This window comes from Patagioenas fasciata, chromosome 5 (genome assembly GCF_037038585.1).
Source record: "Patagioenas fasciata isolate bPatFas1 chromosome 5, bPatFas1.hap1, whole genome shotgun sequence".
NCBI lineage: Eukaryota > Metazoa > Chordata > Aves > Columbiformes > Columbidae > Patagioenas > Patagioenas fasciata.
The window spans coordinates 35,253,087-35,278,194 of NC_092524.1; the positions used below are offsets into that span (position 1 = coordinate 35,253,087).

At 47.1% G+C, this 25,108-nt stretch overlaps 3 protein-coding genes across 4 annotated transcripts in view; 2 read left to right on the forward strand and 1 right to left on the reverse strand.

Annotated features, from left to right (window-relative positions):
* Positions 1-801: 801 nt before the first annotated feature.
* Positions 802-8,112, forward strand: LOC136102640 (retinol dehydrogenase 12-like). Its single transcript, XM_065839892.2, has 7 exons — positions 802-954; positions 2,683-2,801; positions 3,279-3,434; positions 3,733-3,837; positions 4,253-4,462; positions 5,356-5,545; positions 7,492-8,112. The coding sequence occupies exons 1-7, from the start codon at positions 875-877 to the stop codon at positions 7,592-7,594; spliced, it is 963 nt and encodes a 320-aa protein (XP_065695964.1). The 5' UTR covers positions 802-874; the 3' UTR covers positions 7,595-8,112.
* Positions 8,113-10,769: 2,657 nt separating this feature from the next.
* On the forward strand, positions 10,770-19,292 carry LOC136102641 (retinol dehydrogenase 12-like). The gene is made up of 7 exons (XM_065839893.2): positions 10,770-10,926; positions 12,655-12,773; positions 13,248-13,403; positions 13,702-13,806; positions 14,222-14,431; positions 15,325-15,514; positions 17,461-19,292. Exons 1-7 carry the CDS (start codon positions 10,847-10,849, stop codon positions 17,561-17,563), a joined length of 963 nt encoding a protein of 320 aa, XP_065695965.1. The 5' UTR covers positions 10,770-10,846; the 3' UTR covers positions 17,564-19,292.
* A 1,766-nt stretch (positions 19,293-21,058) lies between these two features.
* ZFYVE26 (zinc finger FYVE-type containing 26) overlaps positions 21,059-25,108 on the reverse strand; it is a 49,946-nt gene continuing 45,896 nt past the window's right edge. For both annotated transcript variants that reach the window (XM_071809306.1, XM_065839146.2), the window contains exons 41-42: positions 24,527-24,571; positions 21,059-23,469 (exon numbers count right to left, since the gene is read on the reverse strand). In XM_071809306.1, the coding sequence (XP_071665407.1) occupies positions 23,260-23,469; positions 24,527-24,571 (255 nt within the window). In that variant the 3' untranslated portion in view covers positions 21,059-23,259. The remainder of the gene's footprint in view (positions 23,470-24,526; positions 24,572-25,108) is intronic.

A 25,108-nucleotide genomic window follows, 5' to 3' on the forward strand; every position in this document is an offset into this window, starting at 1 on the left:
GCAGGACTTTCCCTTCATGAATCCATGCTGATTGGGACCAACGACTGCATTATCATTCAGATGTTTTTTTATGACTCCCAGAACAATCTTCTCCATACATATCAGACTTCTCCATCCTTCCACATCACCCACCAAGCACACCCAAGTCCTTGAGCAAAAGCAGTTCAGAGGGTGGGTTTGTTTTTGCCTGAGGCAGAAATAACCCAGACTGTCTTCCCTAACATGTTCTTCTTCTGTACGACAGGGACTTTACCCCCTTCTCCAGTCCATGGCAGTTTTGCTTGGCAGGGCCAGCTCGATTGGCACATCCCCTAGTGCCAATGCACCAGGTGGCTCTGGGTAAATGTGTACCCCACTGTTTGAAGGTCCCACCACCTGTTGCTCTCCATGTAGTTTGTAGCAGTCCATTGGGTCATCCAATTTTCCCGCACAGTGCATGACAGGGGATGGGATACATGCACTCAGTGCCATGCTCTTTGGCCCCCATGTCTATGAGGTTGTTTCAGAAACCAGTCCCGTTGTCTGACTCGGTTCTCTCTGAGGTGCTGTGTCAGCACAGGACCGGCTTTTCAAGGCCCAGGACTGTTCCAGGCAGTGGCATGGGGCACATGCCACGTTTCCAGCCCTCCAGTGGTTGCTTCCACCATAGTAAGGAAGTGGCGCTTGGCTTGGCAAGTTTGTGGGAGAGTGATAGACCCAATCTGCCCGGCCACCCTGTATTTATCTTTCAGCCATCGCTCTCCCACTCAGCGAGGCTTTAGCCGCCTGGCGGGCTTGACTGGGCGGGGCCGAGCTGGGCGGGGCCGAGCTGGGCGGGGCCGCGCGATCGCCGCCGATCGCTGGGTGCGAGGAGCGCGTGGAGCGAGCGGCGGCGATGCTGACCTGCTGGGGAGCGGCGCTGGGCGCCGCCGTGTCCGTGCCCGTTCTCCTGCTGGTGGCAGGGCCCTACATCAGGTGCGTCTCACCGAGCGCGCCCCAGGCTTCCGCGCGTGCGGCGGGGGCGGTCGCGGAGCCGGCGTGCACACCGCGTCTCGCGGCGGTCGCGTCTGAGAGTTTGTTTGGCGGGAGGGCAGACACAAGGGATTCCGCTTCTCCGGCCCGCAGGGGCCGGGCGTCGTTCACGCTTCCCTCGGGGGAGCTGCTGTGGGGTCTGTCCGCGCTCACGGAACCGGCCGGGCTCCGGGAGAGGCGGGGCCTGAGCTCCCCTCACGGTGCCGCCGCTGAGCCCATTGGCCAAGGCGCCGGCGGTAGCCAATGGGAGCCCTATCTGACTCGAGGGCGGGGCGGTGGGGCCGGGGCGGGGCCGGGAGGAGGCGGGGCCTCCCGTGCCGGGTCGGCGGTTCCGCGCTCCGGCCGCGCCCCGCAGGTGTTTGTAAACCGGGGGACGTGGAGCGAGAGTTCCCGGTGTCCTGGTCACGACACGATCGTGATCAACCGATTCAGGTAACGATGCCCGTGAGTCCCCAAGGCCCTGAGCGCATCGGTGATCTCGACCGTTGGGGCGAGGTTGGGGTGACGCCTGGGGCTCTGGTGTCACAAAACAGAATGTTAACAGTCTTGGTTTCACAAGCCCTTTAGAATTTACCAGTGTAGATTAGCAGTCTAGTATATGATTTCTCATAACGCTCAGTCAACAGCTGATTAATGACATGATATAAAGCAATTTAATGCGATTTGTTATAGCTGAAAGAGATTACAGATGAAATGATGTCAAGGTTCACACTGTACTTAAAAAAGAGAAAGTTACATCACTTGCATATAGACACATACAGAGGTATATGATTAAAAGCCTATGTACAAATCTATAAACACACACATACTTCTTTGCATTCATCCATGGATATTTGAATATATTTGCACATAGTAACCTATAACTTTGTGTGTATGTATGTGGAGTATATGTGGACGTACACCTACGGCCAAAATTCCCCTCTGGAGTTAAGGGAGATATTAATTTTAATGCATCAGCATTTCTCAACGGGTGATGCACTGAGGCTCAAGAAATCTGTCCTCACCCACAGCTTTGTAGCATCAGTTCATTGCGGAATGTCACAGGAGCGTCCCACCTCACAGGAAGGTGCTGAGCCACAGCCCACTGGGACTCAGGAGAGCTCAAGGGCCTCACTGTAGGATCACTCTTTATAGGGTCACAAGATCTTTGACCTTAGTCAGTATTTTTTCACTGTAGCCACTCTTAGGATCAGGTAATATTCTGGCAATGTCCAGAGCTCTCTGGATTGTACAGTTCTGGTACCATTTTGCTCTGGCTGAGTCCTGGGTAGCAGGTGTACCAAACCGCCAAAAGTGACTGATGGTCGCTACACCTTTCCCAGGCAGAAAGGACATCTCTTCCCATATGGAGCAAGCCTTCATGTCCTGACTGAAAGCACTTGTGCCTCAGTTTCCCAACTTCACTGCACTTGCACAATGGGGAGTTGTTCTTGGCAGGAGCTACAGGAATGTGGGTGCCTCAGTGGCCTGTCTCGCTGCACTTGCACAATGGGAATATTTCTCCCCAAATCATGCCTGCCCTGCCCCAGTATCCAGGTGGTCGAGTGGCCCAGGAAGGGCTGGTGGAGGTCGCAGCCACCACATCTGTGTGCTCAGTCCTGACCCAAGTCCCCTGAGGAGCAAAGCTGCCCTCGGACCCTGTTGCATGACAACTGCCGTCCTCTGTTGCAGGAGGTATGTCGCCGGAGGACGGTGCAAGTCAACAGCCAGGCTGGAGGGGAAGGTGGTGATAATCACAGGAGCCAACACCGGCATCGGGAAGGAGACGGCCAGAGACCTCGCGCGAAGAGGCAAGTCAGTGTCCAGCAGCAGCAGCAGCAGCCCTGTGTGGCTGATGTGTGTGGGCCTGTGTGTCAGAAGTCCCTTCTCTGGATAAGAGGGAAGAATATTTTATGCTTACATTTAAGTGAATTGGATTCCAAAGCTATTTCAGATGACACTAAGTGTTGCTCCTTGAGAGCCTGTAACCACTGAAGTGAAAACCTCCAGTTGTGGTGCACACTCCTGACCTGAGAGAACCTGGACAGAAGCACTTCGGATGTGCGTTTCCCTGCTCTGAAAACAGCTTTGGGCTGGATCGGAGACAGCAACATAGTGGGAAAGGCTTTGTCCCTTCCATCTGCTCTCCGGAGTGATGCCAATTCCCTAAAGACACAATATCTTGTTTGTAAGAACTGTGTGTAGTCAGACTGCTTGTCCCAGCCTTGATCATCCTGTGTGCTCCAGTGATCTCAGGTTCTGTTCCTGCTCTTTTTGCCCCCTTGCAGGTGCGAGGGTGATTGTCGCTTGCAGAGACACAGCGAAGGCAGAAGCTGCAGCCAGTGAAATCCGAGCTGAGACAGGGAACCAGCAAGTGATTGTGAAAAAACTGGACTTGGCTGATACAAAGTCCATCCGGGAGTTTGCTGAGCAATTTCTAGCAGGTACCATCTCTGGATCCTTGTTTTCAGTGACAACTTGTTACCAAGGATTGCTGTATGTTCTTCTAGCAAATGCCAAATCTCGACCGGCACATCTCTGTACTGTGTTAGGCCTTGTGGTTTTACAGCAGAGGCTTGTCGGAGGCCATGAGCTAGTTTGTGGTAGGAGACTTATTATTTTGATGTATTGTGGCTTCACCTCAGACAGGCATGGGTTTCTTTATTTAGCTGACTTGTGCCACCTTCTTGTCTGTCTTTGTTCTCTGCTTCCCAGTTTAAGGACGTCTGTTGTTTCTTACAGAGGAGAAGGAGCTCCATATTCTCATTAATAATGCTGGGGTAATGTTATGCCCTTACTCCAAGACTGTGGATGGCTTTGAGATGCACCTGGGCGTCAATCATCTTGGTAAGGCCGGTGGAGGCAAGTTTGCATTCAGTATCTGTGGCAAAATGCCAGAGGGAAGCACTGCTTCCAGAGTTTCTCTTCCTCATGCTTGCTTCTTGGGGAAGGATGGAAGTGCAGTCTTACAGAGTTCTGGAGATGCAACGCAATGTATTTGCTTATCATGGACCCAGTTTAAGTATCTGCACATGTTACCTGGAACATTTGAAATGTATGACAGTTTCCGCATTTTGAAACTGAAGAGCAGAATTTAATGGCCACAAAAATGATTAGCTGTTGATTCAGGGGGGACTTCTTTTCCCTGGACTTGACATGAGGGCAGCAGTAAGATATAACATGTATGTAATATGTTGCAAGCACTATGAAACCCCAGGAGGGGAATCCAGCAGAGAAGGATGACGTTTCCTCTCCTCCACAGGTCATTTTCTCTTGACCTTCCTGTTGCTGGAGCGTCTGAAGCAGTCTGCCCCAGCCCGCATAGTCAACGTGTCCTCGCTGGCTCATCACATTGGCCGAATCCGTTTCCATGACCTCCATGGTGAGAAGAGCTACAATCGCAGCCTCGCCTACTGTCACAGCAAACTGGCTAATATGCTCTTCACCCGGGAGCTGGCAAGGCGGCTGCAAGGCAAGTCCCAAGGAGAGAGGAGTGGTTTTATCCTGGCTTTTGAGCACCATGGGTGAGGAGAGTGGATTGGAGAAAGGGCTGCAAATTGATTGTTCAGAAATGAAGCGGTTTGAGGGAAGGGTCATTGACAGCAGGAGAAAAATACCTCCTGCCTGTGAAACCAGGGGACATAATACTCTAATTGTCTTTACAGCCACAGAACAGAGGAGCTTATTAGTTTGGCACAGTTTAATGTATTTGGGGTTTTTTTGGTGCATGTAAAAAAAAATACTGAAACCACATAGAAAATTGTGGTACATGGGTGGAAGCTGAAAAAAATGAAAGAACTGAAGTACAATTGCAGTCTCCACTAGAAAAGCGAATGGATATTCAGGTGCCGTAAATGCTGATGGTCTCTAAAACCAGAATATTATGACTAGACAGTACCTCTTAAGTAAATCTGTCACAGTTATGTAATTCAGGCCTTTTAATAAAGTTATCTAGTACTTGTTTTTCTAAAACAGAAGCAATGTCTTCAAGATGTTGTGAATTTTGGGGCGGTCCTATGCAGGGACATGAGTTGGACTTAATCCCTCGGGCCCCTTCCGACTCAGAAGATTCTATGAGTCTTTCGAAAATCAGTAGCTGGTATTCTCAAAAGCTGTCTTAGCACCCAGGCTCTCTAGCACATTGTTTCATTGAAGGCATGTAGTGACTGCCTTCTTTGGAAGGGAGCAGGGGATGCTCCAGCAAACAGGAACTACAGAGGACTTAAGTTACATTCCCTGTACCCACACCTGGAATCCTCCTTTAAGTTGTAGAATATCTGCAGTAGAATTGAGGAGCAGGTGACCTTTTTTCTTAAAGGCAATTTGATGCATGCGGATTTGTCCTGGACTACTCTTTTGCCGTAGGCACCAAAGTCACAGCAAATGTTCTCCATCCTGGCTGTGTGCATTCTGATCTGGTCCGGCACTCATTTGCCGTGATGTGGCTGCTGAAGATATTCCCATTCTTCTTCAAGACACCTTGGGAAGGAGCTCAGACCAGTATCTACTGTGCAGTAGCAGAGGAGCTAAACTCTGTGACAGGACAGTATTTCAGGTGAGTGCAAGCTGATGGAGTCATATACTGTGGAAGACAACCTTGTTGGCTGGGAAAAATGAGACTTAAAGTCATTCTTCATTAAGAAGGGATGGGGTAAGAGGCTGGCTGGTAAGCCCAAGGGTGACAAATACTAAAGTTCCAGGTCTGTTGCAGTGGTTATTGTATTAGAAGAAATCCCTGACCTGTGTCACGTTTCACACAACAGCAGATCCTTCAGTGCTAGGAATATCACTGTACTCAGAGTGCAGGCATGGCTGTCACGTGCTCAGAGCTCTAATCCTGATCTGCCTGAGACTTGGGCAAATCACTTTTCAGTGGAGCCGTTTAGTTAATGAGGTCACTTGGGTCAATCCTGGGAAGAACACTTTGGTTCTCTTCGTAGTTTTACCCCACTGGGGCAGAGGGGGCCTGTGCTCCCAGGGAGCCGGGAGGGCTGGTGGTGCTGCAGAGCTGGGAGGGGAGGCTTTCAGGAGCAGCATGTGACAAAACAACTTGATTCTCCTGTGTGGCAGATGCACCAGCTGGGAGGAGCTCCTGCTGGGATGCTCATTGCTCTGTTCTGCAAACTTCCTTGTGCAGCACCCACTACCAACGATATTGTTCCTTGACTTCTTTGACTTACTCCAGGCCCCTGCATGGTCAATCCTTTTCCCCTCACCAAAACCACAGCCCGTAGCAGTTCCAAGTCAGTGTCACCCTGGGTTTGAAAGCTGCCCGTTGAACAGCTTCATGCAGATGTGTCTTTCAGCTTTCCACTGGGTGCAGAGCAGAGTAACGACACTGTTGTTTGGGAAAAGAACGTGAGAATCTGCCATCTCTCTTTTTTTTCACATGGATGACGTTAGAGCCTTTGCATCGCTGCAGAGCTTTTTCCTCTTGTGATATGCAACCAGATTAGTCTCTGTAATGACTTGGTCTGATCTTCACTTGGGGGTCTGTACCATCTTAATCAGACTGGAGTATATAAATAGATGTCTTAATCTTCCCTGGATGACTGGTGTCCCAGGATATAAATGGAGCCTTTATGTGCTGGAGTACAGAAAACCTTGGTGGATTTTAAACTCAAAAAAGAAAGGAGTTCTGGACTTGGTGGGAAATGAAGAGCTTCAACAGAAATTCATTATTTACCTTGGATGAGCCAAAAATGCTTTTCGCTCTCCAGGCAATAGAATATAAAGCACAAGACAGATATTAAGAAAAGAATTTGCATGCCACAGCGAGACAGGTGGAGTCCACCAGAGTCACTTCAGGAACATCGAGACTGTGCACTTGGAGCTCTGAGGACATTAGGCTGGGTAGAAATCTTACGAGGTGCAATTGCCTCTGTTCTCTTAAACTCCCATGTTATTGCAGCACCCGGCATTACAGATGAGAACACGCGATCTCTATTCCACACAAAGTGCTGTCTGATTGCCAGAGCTGAGCAGAAAGGAGACAGAGTTCAGAGGATACTGGAAAAAAGGATAACCAGAGATGGTTATTACAGGGTGGTTATTCTGGGGCAGCTTTGCCTCCTGAGCAATGGCAAGAGAGGGGGATGAGTAGGATGGGATAAACAGTTTAGGATGAAGAGCTGTTAGAGTGGCCTGTTTGCTAGAAAAGTGCCCCTGAAGAAGTTCTGTTCACATTTTTATACCCCTTTTTAGTGGTATTCATGAGAATGTACGTTGAAGAGTACATAGTAGAGCATATTCAGGTTTCCTTAAGAGTTGAGACAACAGATAGAGTGAGACTTGCTTGCCAGTGCTTGGTGCCATTGGGAAAGAAAGCTTTCTAAAGGTGGCTTAGCACCAACCCTTGCTCTTTTGCTAGATAGTCTCCCAGCTTGCTTCAGCTGGTCTTGAAACAACTCCCTTATCTTAACACAGATATTTCAGTGTGCTAATGCAGATGGAGATCTTTGGCTTAAAAAAGTTTAAAAAACCAAAATGTTCTTCTTACAGTGATTGCCAGCCAGCGTACGTATCTCCACGGGGTCGGGACGATGAGGCAGCAAAGAAGCTCTGGAGTGTGAGCTGTGAGCTCCTCGGCATCCAGTGGGACTGAGCAGCGCAGACATCAAGTGTGTTCCTGGCTGAGCCCAGTGATGCTTATCCTGGGAAAAGCACTGCTGAGAGTCCTCCAGACCAGAACACTGATGGCTCTATGGGCACAATGTAATGTGAATTTATTGAATATTCCACTTAAGGATTGAGGTGTCTAGGCAACCAACACCTTCATAGCTGGAGAATTGTAAGCACCAAGGCAGGTAGCAACGTTTCCTTGTTATCTCATGCAACAGCCCAAGGCTATTGTTCTCTGGCTTGAGAATAGGAATGGAGGTTGCAGTCTTAGGTTTAGATTATGAATTAACAAACAATTTCTGTCCTAGTTTAGCTCTAGCTGGCAATTAAGTACTAGGTGGTTACTCACTTACTCCTGCCCCCTTGTGTTGAGATGGGGAGGAAAACTGGTTAAAAAAAAAAAAGTAAATCTCATGGGTTTGGATTAAAAACGGTTTAACAGCACAACAAAGGAAGAAATAAACAACAACAATAATAGCAATAAAAGAATATACAAAGCAAGGGATACACAATGCAATTGCTCACCACCTAGAAAACTGATGCCAAGCCTGCTCCCGAGCTGTGATAACCCCTCCCTGGCGCGGTGCCCCCAGTTATGTACTGAGCATGATGCCATATGGGCTGTGTCCCCTCCCAGCTTCCCCTGAAAATTAACTCTATCCCAGCCAAACCCAGGACGTTATCTACCCCTTATGTTACACCGTCTACATCATGTCTGTATTGTACACTTTTCAGCTGATCACCACCATCTTCCTGTCCTACATACACACATCTCATTCTCCTAGTCTGTGTGCTATCCTTCTAAAATTTTGTTTAAGTTCGTTTAATCCATGATTTTTGGCTCCATCTGTCATAACAGTCTTTCAGGGCAGGAGTGACAGTGTGAGGTGCTGGAATGTCACTTACTGCCTCCAGAGCTCGTAGCTGGGCTGAAGATGTCGCTCTCAGGGAAGTTGCTGGGCACCAGTTCCTGAAGCCAGTTTTAGTTCCCTCACTGCTGCACTTTCCTCGGTTTCATCAAAACTCATTCTTCATTAATTTGGGTGATTCTTCCTGAAATACCATTTATATGGCATATAGCAACTATAGTAGTGATGATGTACAGTGGCAGGGCTCTTTAGCAATTAACATCATAAAATTCTTATCATTGGCTATTCTCACCCAAAAGCAAATCCCCTTGTGGTAGAATCATAGAATGTCCTGAGTTGGAAGAGACCCACAGGGATCATTGAATCCAACTCCTGTCCCTGCATATGGCAGCTCCACAGTTCACACCATATATCTTTTCTTGAACACTGTCAGGCTTGGGGCCATGACCACCTCCCTGGGGAGCCTGTTCCAGTGCTCCACCACCTGCTGGATGAAGAACCTTTTCCTAATGCCCAACCTAAACCTCTCCTGGCACATCTTCCTGACATTCCCTCGGGTTCTGTCATTGGTCACCAGAGAGAAGAGATCAACACCTGCCCCTCCTCCCCTTGTGAGGAAGCTGTAGACTGTGATGAGGTCTCCCCTCAGTCTCTTCCAGGCTGAACACACCCAGTGACTTTAGTCACTCCTCATACGGCTTCCCCTCCAAACCCTTTACCAAATTTATAGCCCTCTTCTGGGCACTCTCTGGTAGCTTCATATCTTTTTTATCCTGTGTTGTCCAGAACTGCACACCGTTCTCCAGGTGAGGCCGCACCAGCGCAGAGCAGAGCTGGACAATCACATCCCTCACCCGGCTGGCAATGCTGTGCATGATGCACCTGGGACACGGTTGGCCCTCTTGGCTGCCAGGGACACTGTTGGCTCATGTTCAACTTGTCATTGACCAGAACGCCCAGATCCCTCTCCATGGGGCAGCTCTCCAGCCTCTCATTCCCCAGTCTGTATGTATAGCCAGGGTGTCCCAGGTGCAAAATCTGGCACTTGCCCTTGTTAAGCTTCATGCAGTTGGTGATTGCCCAGTTCTCCAATTTGTCCAGATCCCTCTGAATGGCCTCTCAGCCCTCGAGTGTCAACAGCTCTTCCCCATTTTGTGTAATTTGTAAACTTACTTAGTATTCCCTCAAGTCCCATGTCCAAGTCATTTGTAGAGACACTGAATAGCACTGGCCCTAAGATGGATCCCTGTGGAACCCCATTAGTGACTGGTCACCAGACTGAGATTACCCCACTTACTAGAACCCTTTGAGCCTGGCCTGTCACCCACTGCATTGTGTGTTCATCCAGCAGTATGCTGGACATCTTGTCCAGGAGGATACTGAGAGAGACAGTAGTGAAGGCTTTGCTGAAATCCAAAAAGAGCACGTCAACAGGCTTCCCTTGGTCAACTATGTGGGTAACCATGCCGTAGAAAGAAATTAAGTTTGTTAAGCAGGACTTTCCCTTCATGAATCCATGCTGATTGGGACCAACGACTGCATTATCATTCAGATGTTTTTTTATGACTCCCAGAACAATCTTCTCCATACATATCAGACTTCTCCATCCTTCCACATCACCCACCAAGCACACCCAAGTCCTTGAGCAAAAGCAGTTCAGAGGGTGGGTTTGTTTTTGCCTGAGGCAGAAATAACCCAGACTGTCTTCCCTAACATGTTCTTCTTCTGTACGACAGGGACTTTACCCCCTTCTCCAGTCCATGGCAGTTTTGCTTGGCAGGGCCAGCTCGATTGGCACATCCCCTAGTGCCAATGCACCAGGTGGCTCTGGGTAAATGTGTACCCCACTGTTTGAAGGTCCCACCACCTGTTGCTCTCCATGTAGTTTGTAGCAGTCCATTGGGTCATCCAATTTTCCCGCACAGTGCATGACAGGGGATGGGATACATGCACTCAGTGCCATGCTCTTTGGCCCCCATGTCTATGAGGTTGTTTCAGAAACCAGTCCCGTTGTCTGACTCGGTTCTCTCTGAGGTGCTGTGTCAGCACAGGACCGGCTTTTCAAGGCCCAGGACTGTTCCAGGCAGTGGCATGGGGCACATGCCACGTTTCCAGCCCTCCAGTGGTTGCTTCCACCATAGTAAGGAAGTGGCGCTTGGCTTGGCAAGTTTGTGGGAGAGTGATAGACCCAATCTGCCCGGCCACCCTGTATTTATCTTTCAGCCATCGCTCTCCCACTCAGCGAGGCTTTAGCCGCCTGGCGGGCTTGACTGGGCGGGGCCGAGCTGGGCGGGGCCGAGCTGGGCGGGGCCGCGCGATCGCCGCCGATCGCTGGGTGCGAGGAGCGCGTGGAGCGAGCGGCGGCGATGCTGACCTGCTGGGGAGCGGCGCTGGGCGCCGCCGTGTCCGTGCCCGTTCTCCTGCTGGTGGCAGGGCCCTACATCAGGTGCGTCTCACCGAGCGCGCCCCAGGCTTCCGCGCGTGCGGCGGGGGCGGTCGCGGAGCCGGCGTGCACACCGCGTCTCGCGGCGGTCGCGTCTGAGAGTTTGTTTGGCGGGAGGGCAGACACAAGGGATTCCGCTTCTCCGGCCCGCAGGGGCCGGGCGTCGTTCACGCTTTCCTCGGGGGAGCTGCTGTGGGGTCTGTCCGCGCTCACGGAACCGGCCGGGCTCCGGGAGAGGCGGGGCCTGAGCTCCCCTCACGGTGCCGCCGCTGAGCCCATTGGCCAAGGCGCCGGCGGTAGCCAATGGGAGCCCTATCTGACTCGAGGGCGGGGCGGTGGGGCCGGGGCGGGGCCGGGAGGAGGCGGGGCCTCCCGTGCCGGGTCGGCGATTCCGCGCTCCGGCCGCGCCCCGCAGGTGTTTGTAAACCGGGGGACGTGGAGCGAGAGTTCCCGGTGTCCTGGTCACGACACGATCGTGATCAACCGATTCAGGTAACGATGCCCGTGAGTCCCCAAGGCCCTGAGCGCATCGGTGATCTCGACCGTTGGGGCGAGGTTGGGGTGACGCCTGGGGCTCTGGTGTCACAAAACAGAATGTTAACAGTCTTGGTTTCACAAGCCCTTTAGAATTTACCAGTGTAGATTAGCAGTCTAGTATATGATTTCTCATAACGCTCAGTCAACAGCTGATTAATGACATGATATAAAGCAATTTAATGCGATTTGTTATAGCTGAAAGAGATTACAGATGAAATGATGTCAAGGTTCACACTGTACTTAAAAAAGAGAAAGTTGCATCACTTGCATATAGACACATACAGAGGTATATGATTAAAAGCCTATGTACAAATCTATAAACACACACATACTTCTTTGCATTCATCCATGGATATTTGAATATATTTGCACATAGTAACCTATAACTTTGTGTGTATGTATGTGGAGTATATGTGGACGTACACCTACGGCCAAAATTCCCCTCTGGAGTTAAGGGAGATATTAATTTTAATGCATCAGCATTTCTCAACGGGTGATGCACTGAGGCTCAAGAAATCTGTCCTCACCCACAGCTTTGTAGCATCAGTTCATTGCGGAATGTCTCAGGAGCGTCCCACCTCACAGGAAGGTGCTGAGCCACAGCCCACTGGGACTCAGGAGAGCTCAAGGGCCTCACTGTAGGATCACTCTTTATAGGGTCACAAGATCTTTGACCTTAGTCAGTATTTTTTCACTGTAGCCACTCTTAGGATCAGGTAATATTCTGGCAATGTCCAGAGCTCTCCGGATTGTACAGTTCTGGTACCATTTTGCTCTGGCTGAGTCCTGGGTAGCAGGTGTACCAAACCGCCAAAAGTGACTGATGGTCGCTACACCTTTCCCAGGCAGAAAGGACATCTCTTCCCATATGGAGCAAGCCTTCATGTCCTGACTGAAAGCACTTGTGCCTCAGTTTCCCAGCTTCACTGCACTTGCACAATGGGGAGTTGTTCTTGGCAGGAGCTACAGGAATGTGGGTGCCTCAGTGGCCTGTCTCGCTGCACTTGCACAATGGGAATATTTCTCCCCAAATCATGCCTGCCCTGCCCCAGTATCCAGGTGGTCGAGTGGCCCAGGAAGGGCTGGTGGAGGTCGCAGCCACCACATCTGTGTGCTCAGTCCTGACCCAAGTCCCCTGAGGAGCAAAGCTGCCCTCGGACCCTGTTGCATGACAACTGCCGTCCTCTGTTGCAGGAGGTATGTCGCCGGAGGACGGTGCAAGTCAACAGCCAGGCTGGAGGGGAAGGTGGTGATAATCACAGGAGCCAACACCGGCATCGGGAAGGAGACGGCCAGAGACCTCGCGCGAAGAGGCAAGTCAGTGTCCAGCAGCAGCAGCAGCCCTGTGTGGCTGATGTGTGTGGGCCTGTGTGTCAGAAGTCCCTTCTCTGGATAAGAGGGAAGAATATTTTATGCTTACATTTAAGTGAATTGGATTCCAAAGCTATTTCAGATGACACTAAGTGTTGCTCCTTGAGAGCCTGTAACCACTGAAGTGAAAACCTCCAGTTGTGGTGCACACTCCTGACCTGAGAGAACCTGGACAGAAGCACTTCGGATGTGCGTTTCCCTGCTCTGAAAACAGCTTTGGGCTGGATCGGAGACAGCAACATAGTGGGAAAGGCTTTGTCCCTTCCATCTGCTCCCCTGAGTGATGCCAATTCCCTAAAGACACAATATCTTGTTTGTAAGAACTGTGTGTAGTCAGACTGCTTGTCCCAGCCTTGATCATCCTGTGTGCTCCAGTGATCTCAGGTTCTGTTCCTGCTCTTTTTGCCCCCTTGCAGGTGCGAGGGTGATTGTTGCTTGCAGAGACACAGCGAAGGCAGAAGCTGCAGCCAGTGAAATCCGAGCTGAGACAGGGAACCAGCAAGTGATTGTGAAAAAACTGGACTTGGCTGATACAAAGTCCATCCGGGAGTTTGCTGAGCAATTTCTAGCAGGTACCATCTCTGGATCCTTGTTTTCAGTGACAACTTGTTACCAAGGATTGCTGTATGTTCTTCTAGCAAATGCCAAATCTCGACCGGCACATCTCTGTACTGTGTTAGGCCTTGTGGTTTTACAGCAGAGGCTTGTCGGAGGCCATGAGCTAGTTTGTGGTAGGAGACTTATTATTTTGATGTATTGTGGCTTCACCTCAGACAGGCATGGGTTTCTTTATTTAGCTGACTTGTGCCACCTTCTTGTCTGTCTTTGTTCTCTGCTTCCCAGTTTAAGGACGTCTGTTGTTTCTTACAGAGGAGAAGGAGCTCCATATTCTCATTAATAATGCTGGGGTAATGTTATGCCCTTACTCCAAGACTGTGGATGGCTTTGAGATGCACCTGGGCGTCAATCATCTTGGTAAGGCCGGTGGAGGCAAGTTTGCATTCAGTATCTGTGGCAAAATGCCAGAGGGAAGCACTGCTTCCAGAGTTTCTCTTCCTCATGCTTGCTTCTTGGGGAAGGATGGAAGTGCAGTCTTACAGAGTTCTGGAGATGCAACGCAATGTATTTGCTTATCATGGACCCAGTTTAAGTATCTGCACATGTTACCTGGAACATTTGAAATGTATGACAGTTTCCGCATTTTGAAACTGAAGAGCAGAATTTAATGGCCACAAAAATGATTAGCTGTTGATTCAGGGGGGACTTCTTTTCCCTGGACTTGACATGAGGGCAGCAGTAAGATATAACATGTATGTAATATGTTGCAAGCACTATGAAACCCCAGGAGGGGAATCCAGCAGAGAAGGATGACGTTTCCTCTCCTCCACAGGTCATTTTCTCTTGACCTTCCTGTTGCTGGAGCGTCTGAAGCAGTCTGCCCCAGCCCGCATAGTCAACGTGTCCTCGCTGGCTCATCACATTGGCCGAATCCGTTTCCATGACCTCCATGGTGAGAAGAGCTACAATCGCAGCCTCGCCTACTGTCACAGCAAACTGGCTAATATGCTCTTCACCCGGGAGCTGGCAAGGCGGCTGCAAGGCAAGTCCCAAGGAGAGAGGAGTGGTTTTATCCTGGCTTTTGAGCACTATGGGTGAGGAGAGTGGATTAGAGAAAGGGCTGCAAATTGATTGTTCAGAAATGAAGCGGTTTGAGGGAAGGGTCATTGACAGCAGGAGAAAAATACCTCCTGCCTGTGAAACCAGGGGACATAATACTCTAATTGTCTTTACAGCCACAGAACAGAGGAGCTTATTAGTTTGGCACAGTTTAATGTATTTGGGGTTTTTTTGGTGCATGTAAAAAAAAATACTGAAACCACATAGAAAATTGTGGTACATGGGTGGAAGCTGAAAAAAATGAAAGAACTGAAGTACAATTGCAGTCTCCACTAGAAAAGCGAATGGATATTCAGGTGCCGTAAATGCTGATGGTCTCTAAAACCAGAATATTATGACTAGACAGTACCTCTTAAGTAAATCTGTCACAGTTATGTAATTCAGGCCTTTTAATAAAGTTATCTAGTACTTGTTTTTCTAAAACAGAAGCAATGTCTTCAAGATGTTGTGAATTTTGGGGCGGTCCTATGCAGGGACATGAGTTGGACTTAATCCCTCGGGCCCCTTCCGACTCAGAAGATTCTATGAGTCTTTCGAAAATCAGTAGCTGGTATTCTCAAAAGCTGTCTTAGCACCCAGGCTCTCTAGCACATTGTTTCATTGAAGGCATGTAGTGACTGCCTTCTTTGGAAGGGAGCAGGGGATGCTCCAGCAAACAGGAACTACAGAGGACTTAAGTTACATTCCCTGTACCCACACCTGGAATCCTCCTTTAAGTTGTAGAATATCTGCAGTAGAATTGAGGAGCAGGTGACCTTTTTTCTTAAAGGCAATTTGATGCATGCGGATTTGTCCTGGACTACTCTTTTGCCGTAGGCACCAAAGTCACAGCAAATGTTCTCCATCCTGGCTGTGTGCATTCTGATCTGGTCCGGCACTCATTTGCCGTGATGTGGCTGCTGAAGATATTCCCATTCTTCTTCAAGACACCTTGGGAAGGAGCTCAGACCAGTATCTACTGTGCAGTAGCAGAGGAGCTAAACTCTGTGACAGGACAGTATTTCAGGTGAGTGCAAGCTGATGGAGTCATATACTGTGGAAGACAACCTTGTTGGCTGGGAAAAATGAGACTTAAAGTCATTCTTCATTAAGAAGGGATGGGGTAAGAGGCTGGCTGGTAAGCCCAAGGGTGACAAATACTAAAGTTCCAGGTCTGTTGCAGTGGTTATTGTATTAGAAGAAATCCCTGACCTGTGTCACGTTTCACACAACAGCAGATCCTTCAGTGCTAGGAATATCACTGTACTCAGAGTGCAGGCATGGCTGTCACGTGCTCAGAGCTCTAATCCTGATCTGCCTGAGACTTGGGCAAATCACTTTTCAGTGGAGCCGTTTAGTTAATGAGGTCACTTGGGTCAATCCTGGGAAGAACACTTTGGTTCTCTTCGTAGTTTTACCCCACTGGGGCAGAGGGGGCCTGTGCTCCCAGGGAGCCGGGAGGGCTGGTGGTGCTGCAGAGCTGGGAGGGGAGGCTTTCAGGAGCAGCATGTGACAAAACAACTTGATTCTCCTGTGTGGCAGATGCACCAGCTGGGAGGAGCTCCTGCTGGGATGCTCATTGCTCTGTTCTGCAAACTTCCTTGTGCAGCACCCACTACCAACGATATTGTTCCTTGACTTCTTTGACTTACTCCAGGCCCCTGCATGGTCAATCCTTTTCCCCTCACCAAAACCACAGCCCGTAGCAGTTCCAAGTCAGTGTCACCCTGGGTATGAAAGCTGCCCGTTGAACAGCTTCATGCAGATGTGTCTTTCAGCTTTCCACTGGGTGCAGAGCAGAGTAACGACACTGTTGTTTGGGAAAAGAACGTGAGAATCTGCCATCTCTCTTTTTTTTCACATGGATGACGTTAGAGCCTTTGCATCGCTGCAGAGCTTTTTCCTCTTGTGATATGCAACCAGATTAGTCTCTGTAATGACTTGGTCTGATCTTCACTTGGGGGTCTGTACCATCTTAATCAGACTGGAGTATATAAATAGATGTCTTAATCTTCCCTGGATGACTGGTGTCCCAGGATATAAATGGAGCCTTTATGTGCTGGAGTACAGAAAACCTTGGTGGATTTTAAACTCAAAAAAGAAAGGAGTTCTGGACTTGGTGGGAAATGAAGAGCTTCAACAGAAATTCATTATTTACCTTGGATGAGCCAAAAATGCTTTTCGCTCTCCAGGCAATAGAATATAAAGCACAAGACAGATATTAAGAAAAGAATTTGCATGCCACAGCGAGACAGGTGGAGTCCACCAGAGTCACTTCAGGAACATCGAGACCGTGCACTTGGAGCTCTGAGGACATTAGGCTGGGTAGAAATCTTACGAGGTGCAATTGCCTCTGTTCTCTTAAACTCCCATGTTATTGCAGCACCCGGCATTACAGATGAGAACACGCGATCTCTATTCCACACAAAGTGCTGTCTGATTGCCAGAGCTGAGCAGAAAGGAGACAGAGTTCAGAGGATACTGGAAAAAAGGATAACCAGAGATGGTTATTACAGGGTGGTTATTCTGGGGCAGCTTTGCCTCCTGAGCAATGGCAAGAGAGGGGGATGAGTAGGATGGGATAAACAGTTTAGGATGAAGAGCTGTTAGAGTGGCCTGTTTGCTAGAAAAGTGCCCCTGAAGAAGTTCTGTTCACATTTTTATACCCCTTTTTAGTGGTATTCATGAGAATGTACGTTGAAGAGTACATAGTAGAGCATATTCAGGTTTCCTTAAGAGTTGAGACAACAGATAGAGTGAGACTTGCTTGCCAGTGCTTGGTGCCATTGGGAAAGAAAGCTTTCTAAAGGTGGCTTAGCACCAACCCTTGCTCTTTTGCTAGATAGTCTCCCAGGTTGCTTCACCTGGTCTTGAAACAACTCCCTTATCTTAACACAGATATTTCAGTGTGCTAATGCAGATGGAGATCTTTGGCTTAAAAAAGTTTAAAAAACCAAAATGTTCTTCTTACAGTGATTGCCAGCCAGCGTACGTATCTCCACGGGGTCGGGACGATGAGGCAGCAAAGAAGCTCTGGAGTGTGAGCTGTGAGCTCCTCGGCATCCAGTGGGACTGAGCAGCGCAGACATCAAGTGTGTTCCTGGGTGAGCCCAGTGATGCTTATCCTGGGAAAAGCACTGCTGAGAGTCCTCCAGACCAGAACACTGATTTTTCAGCTTCCCAAATGTGCCTACAGACCTATCAATCTAATGTGAATTTCTAGAGTTTTACCTTCAGGATTGAGATTTGTAAGCACTGGCGCAGGTAGCAACCTTTGCTTGGCATCTCACACAACAACCCAAGGCTGTTTTTCTCTGCCTTTAGAATAGAAATAGAGGTTGCAGTCTTAGGTTTAGATTATGAAGCAACAAAGAATTACTGATATGTTCAGACCCAGCTGGCAACTAAGTGCCATGCAGCCTTTTGCTTACTCCTCTTCCCTGCGACAGGATGGGGATCAAAACAGGGAAAAGAAAAAAAAACACCATGATTTAGGATAGAACAGTTTAAGAGCACAACAAAGGAAGAGGTCAACAACAACAATAGTAATAAAAGAATATACAAAACAAGAGATACATGATGCAATCACTTACCACCCAGAAAACAGATGCCCAGCCTGCTCCAGAGCAGCAATTCACCCTTCCCTGGCCAGCTCCCCCCATTCATATACAGAGCGTGATGCCGCATGGTATTGAATATCTCTTTGGCTAATTTGGGTCAGCTTATCCTCGCTGTGTCCCCTCCCAGCTTCCTGTGAAAATTAATTCCACCAGCCAAACCCAGGATATTATTTACCCGTTATTTTATACCATCTTTGTTGTGCCCAGATCCTACTCTTTCTAATTGATCACCACCACTTTTTTTCCTGTCCTATGCAGACAGATATCAACCCCCAGTCTATGGGCCATCCTTCCAAAATCTTGCTTGATTAGCATGTGTTTCTCATTCGTGGATAACCTGTGCAATAATGTCCACGGTTAAGTCCACCCCTTGATCATAAGCCCATCTGCTGTGGTGGTTGCAACCCTGCCTACTCTCCCAGGCCACTCGACCACCTGTGTACTGGGGCAGGGCAGGCATGATTTGGGGAGAACAATTCCCAATTGTGCAAGTGCAGTGAGACAGGCCACTGAGGCACCCACATTCCTGTAGCTCCTGCCAAGAACAACTCCCCATTGTGCAAGTGCAGTGAAGTTGGGAAACTGAGGCACAAGTGCGGTCAGTCAGGACATGAAGGCTTGCTCCATATGGGAAGAGATGTCCTTTCTGCCTGGGAAAGGTGTAGCGACCATCAGTCACTTTTGGCAGTTTGGTACACCTGCTACCCAGGACTCGGCCAGAGCAAAACGGTACCAGAACTGTACAATCCGGAGAGCTCTGGACATTGCCAGAATATTACCTGATCCTAAGAGTGGCTACAGTGGAAAAATACTGACTAAGGTCAAAGATCTTGTAACCCTATAAAGAGTGATCCTACAGTGAGGCCCTTTGAGCTCTCCTGAGTCCCAGTGGGCTGTGGCTCAGCACCTCCCTGCGAGGTGGGATGCTCCTGAGACATTCAAATATCCACGGATGAATGCACTGAAGTATGTGTGCCTTTCTGGATTTGTAAGTAGGCTTTTAATCATATATATATAGACACACACAGAGGTATAAGTGATACAACTTTCTCTTTTTTAAGTACAGTGTGACCTTTGACACCATTGAATCTGTAATCTGTTTTAGCTATAACAAATCTCATTGAATTGCTTTATATCTTATTGTTAATCAGCTGTTGATTGAGTGTTATTAAAAGTCATATATTAAACTGGTGATCTACCCCAATACATTTTGAAGTACTGCTAAATCAAAACAGTATTAACATTCTATTCTGCAACAAATTGGTGTAGCTGGCAGGATGCTAATTTGTGTCATTAGTTAGTTACGAAAGTATGGAATTAATCCAAACCCTAGTTTTCAAAATAAACTAGGGCACATGGCTATTGGTCTAGATCAGAAGAGGTAGAAAAACAGCTAGATGCTGCAAGGGTTCAATTAAAGATGGAAAAGACCAAAGTATAATTTGTAAAATTCTAGCAACCTTTTTAGAAGCAGCATATCAGGAAAAGTACTAAACAACAAATAAAATGAAATATATGCCAGATGAGATAGAGGGAGGTAAAACCACTGAGCTGTTATTGTCTGTGGGAATAGAGCAACTGCAAAAACAACTTCAAGAAGTCAATATAAAAATACAAAAATTATGAGAACCTGTTGAGATTATGTTGATGCAAGCTCTGAAACCACTTGATGTAGTTCATATTAGAAAACAAATGGTATCCCCTGAAGAGTGGGATGGGAATATTTTGAATGATTCAAATACAGACAGCTCAAAGATATCACCATTATCACAAAGCCAGGGCTACACAATGCAGTCACTCACCACCCAGAAAATTGATGCCCAACCTGTTCCCGAGCAATAATTTTCCCCTTCCCAGCCAGCTCCCCTAGTTTACACACTGAGCATGATGTCATATGGTATTGAGTATCTCTTGGGCTAGTTTGGGTCAGCTGTCCTGGCTCTGTCCCCGCCCAGCTTCCTGTGAGAAGTAACTGTATACCAGCCAAACCCAAAACAACCACCCTTATTTAAAGTTTTGTGGGGGCTTTTTTGTTTGTTTTTTTGACTGCAGTAACTTAAGTGAGGCTTGGCATATCTTTTGAGAATCCAGGTTTCAACACAGGTGATTGAGAGGTTAAGAGCTGTGGAAGTGCCACAATTATGAGCAGGCAAGTTACCATATTAAAAAACAAACAAACAAACAAAAAAAAAACCAACAAAACAAAACTCTCCTGTGAAGCACTGAGCAAAGATGGTGTAAAAGTTGTCACAATAAATCCCCCAGCTGCCCTTTAAGTGACCTTAAAACCTAGAAAAGAGAGCGGAGAGAGTAAAGAACATTCCATGTATGCTAAAAAACATTGAACAATTTCAGGTGAGACTTCAGCTTTAAGTGACGGCAAACTATTTCTCTGTGTGTGATTCTCATCTTCAAAGTCACTTTCAGGAACAACAGAAACCATTAAAAAAATGGCAGAAAATTTCTCTAGGCTGAAATAGTTTGCCCTTGCAGGTCAATGCTCTTCTCAGAAGTCTGATTGATAGATTTAACATAAGACATATAACTACACATTTCCACAGACACACACCCACTCCTTTTGACCTTGGGCAAGTAATTTATATCTTCTTCTGGGCTGACCTGTAAAATGAGGGAACTAAAGCTCATTTAGCTGTCTCAAAGGGAGGCTTGTAAGGGAGAGTTAGATTAACTTGCAAAGCTCTCCAAAGAGGATTACTGGTTTGTGAGAGTAGATGTATGAGGTGGAGCTGGCTACCTAGCTACTGGAGGACTTCTGAAGATGGGATATTCCAATTGATCTAAATGTTGAGGACACTGTAGCAGAGAGAGATTCTGCATGACAGAACAACTTTCCCCATTCTAATTACTCTGCCAAGTATAGTCAAAAGCAAAATATAGGTCTAGAAAGAGGTCCCCAGCTATGCTAACATAAAAAGCAAACAGAATATATGTTAACAGTCATAACACTTTATTATCTTTTTTCACTGTAAACAAACCTTGGTCATTAATAGAGATTTTTTTTTTTTTACTGGCAGTACTCAATCCCTTTTTGATGTTCAAAAATTCAAAGCCCCTTAATAATTGCACTATTTGTGACACAAGGCAGTTAGTCAGGATCAAAATTCCAGTTCTGCTGGTAAGAGAAAGATCCCTATGATTCCAGGTTAAGAACATCAAATTACAACAAACACTATATAAAGTGCATCAGGTACAGTGCCAAGAGGTCAGGAAAAAAGGCAGGTACAGAACTGACTGGTCTGCATAGCAAACTCCACTGTATAGCTGTATGGAGCACAGAGGTGCTCTACACAGCTGAAGGAACTTGAGCAGAAAAGCAGGTATTACAGCAAGGCAGATCTGGATACCCACAAACAGTAAAACCTCCTCCACATAACTAGAGATTTGGAAATGACTGAAGACACGGATAGTGTCACGTTTTAGGATCAGCCTCATGGCTGTAATGTGATGGAAAGCGAGGTCAGTCAGGCCAAGAAAACAAAAGCAGCTTTCATTAGTACTGCTCACTAATGAGATAATGCAAATCTGTGGTCAGGAGATTCTGAAAGCTAAATGTGGTCATTTCTGACCGCTTCAGCCCGAGACAGTTCTAGCCCTGCTTTAGTGAGCAGAGCACCCTCAAGAGAGGGGTTTGTGTCAGTGGGGCACTGCTCACAAAACACTAAAGGAGATGGACCAAGTCCTTTCGCATACCATGGAAGTTTGTTCTGTCTCTACAGTGAGCTTGGAGATAGTGCAAAAACTCTTATTTGACAGTCTCAATTATCTGATATACTAAAACTATTTACAGTTATACTACACTTCAGAAAACCTTTGAAGTAAACAACTAAATTTTTAACAAAAAAAGTGAACTAGTTTTCCTTCCTCTTGTGCTGAAATACATGTAAATAGGAAACACAACCTCTTGTGGAGTATCATGTTTTCTTCTGTTTCTTTTTGAAGGTCCTACCACTGTCTACCATTCTTCTGCCCGTTTCTCGTGTCCCACGGTTGCAGAGAAGCAGCTGCTTTTTTCAGCATCCCTGAACACAGCCATTACACAAAGATTCCTGCTTTTTCATAAAACTGAGATAACCTAACACTTCCGAAGCAAAGCCTGTCAATATAGTCTATACAGCACATACAGTTAATACAAATTTAGTCTGGTGTTCTGTTGTACCAGACAGGGACAGATGAGTCTAGTAAAAAACAAATAAATCCCTATTTGACAGGGATAGAGACTGCCTGTTGAATCTTACCACAGCTTGCTCTACCCACATTTTCTGTTATACCTGATGAAAAACTGTGGAAATTTATCAGCAACCATTCAGTTATAAAACTGCATCACAACAATTTATTGAATATTACCATAGCAAAGAAAGAGGTACGAGACTTTTCAACTGTTTTAAAGAATCATTTTCCCTTTGTACTCCATTTACAGGTTATGCCCTTTATAACTTCATCCATCTAGTAAGGGCTCAAGTGCCGTATGTATGGCACACATCAGACAGTGTGACTGGTAAGTACCAGCCTGCCATGGAGAATCAGTTCCTACTTTTCAAATGAAAGACAGAAATTGGGCACATTGTACTAGCTGGGGCAGGGAAGAAAAAAGAGTAGCAATAGTTAAAAACATCTCAGAATTTCATTTTTTTGTAAAGATGATCTTTCCAATCTTGAAAAAGTTTAGAGAAGACTTAAAATCAAAGTTTTATATTCTAGGCTACACTGAGCTGATGAGATTTTCCTGCCCTGTTTATATAGGTTTTCTGGATTAAAAATAAACATACAATAAAGTTCAGTGCCTTTCAAAAAAAATCAACCAAAACCAGCACCCTCCAAAAAAAACCCAAACCAGACACAGATGCGCTCTCTTCTATACACTTAAATTCTTGCTTGTTTTTTTGAAACTGTCCCCCTCCCCGCCTCATCAAAAAGGTAGCCAAAAAACACCCTGAGGTAGTGACTGTCTGTCAAAATACACAACTGGCACTTGGAATTTAGCTCCCTTCCTTTCACCAGAGGCACATCAGCAGCATCCATTTGCCATCACCAGTCAAGAGACTTCCATTTTACCAAGAGGTTGCTGAACCACACACCTTTAAGCTGTCTTGAAGCCTCCCCTTTCTGTATGATGGCAAATGTCCATTAGTCATTACTTCCTAGTGCCCTGGGGAAGCCGATTTCTCATTTTGGGCTGGTGCACTGAGAGCCACTGGGCACAGATGGCCTTCACAACGTCATCTCCACTGTTCTCAGCCAGCTGCCGTACCTGCTGGACTAGCTGCACTGCTCTGGTCTTCTCCTGTCTCACCGAGACGAGATAGGCAGAACGCAGCTTGTTGCACATCACGTAGGCCTGGATCTGAAGAAGAAGAAGCAGTCAGAACTTGGTCAGAAGGCTGTAGTAAACTGAAAGGACAAGCTTAAGCAAGGATTCACTGGAAATACCTAGTTCAGAAGCATGTTGTACAAGGCAGAAGCAGCGTATTATGAAGCAGAGTATGGCATGGAGCAGATCCCAATGTAAAAGATGGAGAGATAACTGTATTTTATTAAGTTTGTTTCTTGTGGAAACTCCTGTACTGTATTACCATGAAATCAGCACCAGGAATCCTATCTTGTGCATTAATTTACCATATCCTCACAGCAAAGGATCTAAACCAATCATTTTCTTCCATTGCTGGTTCTAGAACAGCTCACATCTTTCAGTGACAGATCTTACACAAAAGCAAAATGAGAGGTCCATTTTTCAATCTACATACAACAGTGAGATTGTCAGTTGGAGCAGGACAGAGGACAGTCACAAATCTTAAGATCTGATTTCCAGCTAAGCCATTCAAGATCTACAACAATCCACAAACGCTGAGCCACAGCCTCTTCATCTATTAACACACATCTACAGTTCACATATTTATCTGTTTCTCCAGTGGCTTAGCTGGTCAGTATGAAAGCTAACAAAGAAATATAGTTTAGGCCTTGCTTTCTCTAAGAAAAAAAAGCATATCAGTATTGGAGAAGTTTTGTCATTTAACTGTTGATCGCAAGGGAAATAGTATAATCCTGAAACAATAAGCTGAAATGGTCATCTTGGATGTATGTTGATCCTCATTAGCTGTCTGCACCTATGTGAAAAGCTGGCTAACAAAACCAAACAACCTACCAATTTGCCTCCTCGAAGTACTTTTCCTCCCATTACAACAATTGCCTCAGCCTCGATCTGAGGACTGTCAAGGACTAACAGGGATGACATCAATCTGTAACTTCATGTCACAGCTCTACAGCCACAAACACCACAGCCTTGAGGAGTTCACTGTGATTTCTACAATCTACAAGACAGTGACAGAGAGCATGTGGCTTGCAGATCAAGACTGGGCTGTTCGGTGCTTGCTAAGGAGTTCCCCTACTGTATTTTTACTTACCTTGTTTTCATCACTGTCCATATCCTGAATCAGATTATCGAGATCCTGTATCCAAAAGAGGAAAAAGCTGTTCACATTTAGAGTGACTATAGTTTGCAAACCTTTACCCCATGAGGGACCAAACCCCTGCACAGAGGAAGGGCTGCTGAGACTACACCTAGATGGTTACATTGTGCCAACTGCGAGTGCTGCAGATGCAGAAAACACAAAGTCCAATTCTTCCCTCTAGCATAGTTTCTCCTGCTTGCCATGTCTGTGGGGTATTCCTGGAGGATGCTATGAGCCTGGGAGTCCCCATGGATATGGCTCACATTGCACGAAATGAACCTGTAGGATCTGTGCACCCCAGCAGGAGTCAGACCCCATGGCCCACTCTGACCCAAGGCGTGGACTGCATCCCCTAGCCTGGTTAGTAAAGCTTCATAGCACACATCTCTTTCCTTTCCTGGGATGGAAAAGGCACTGTGGTAGGCAAAGGGAATCTTTAAATTGTTTCCTATAGAGTCAGGAGGCTCCCGCCTCCACACACCCTCTGCGTTAGCCCTGGAAGCCTCACCGAAGGGAGCACCTCCCACCTCACTC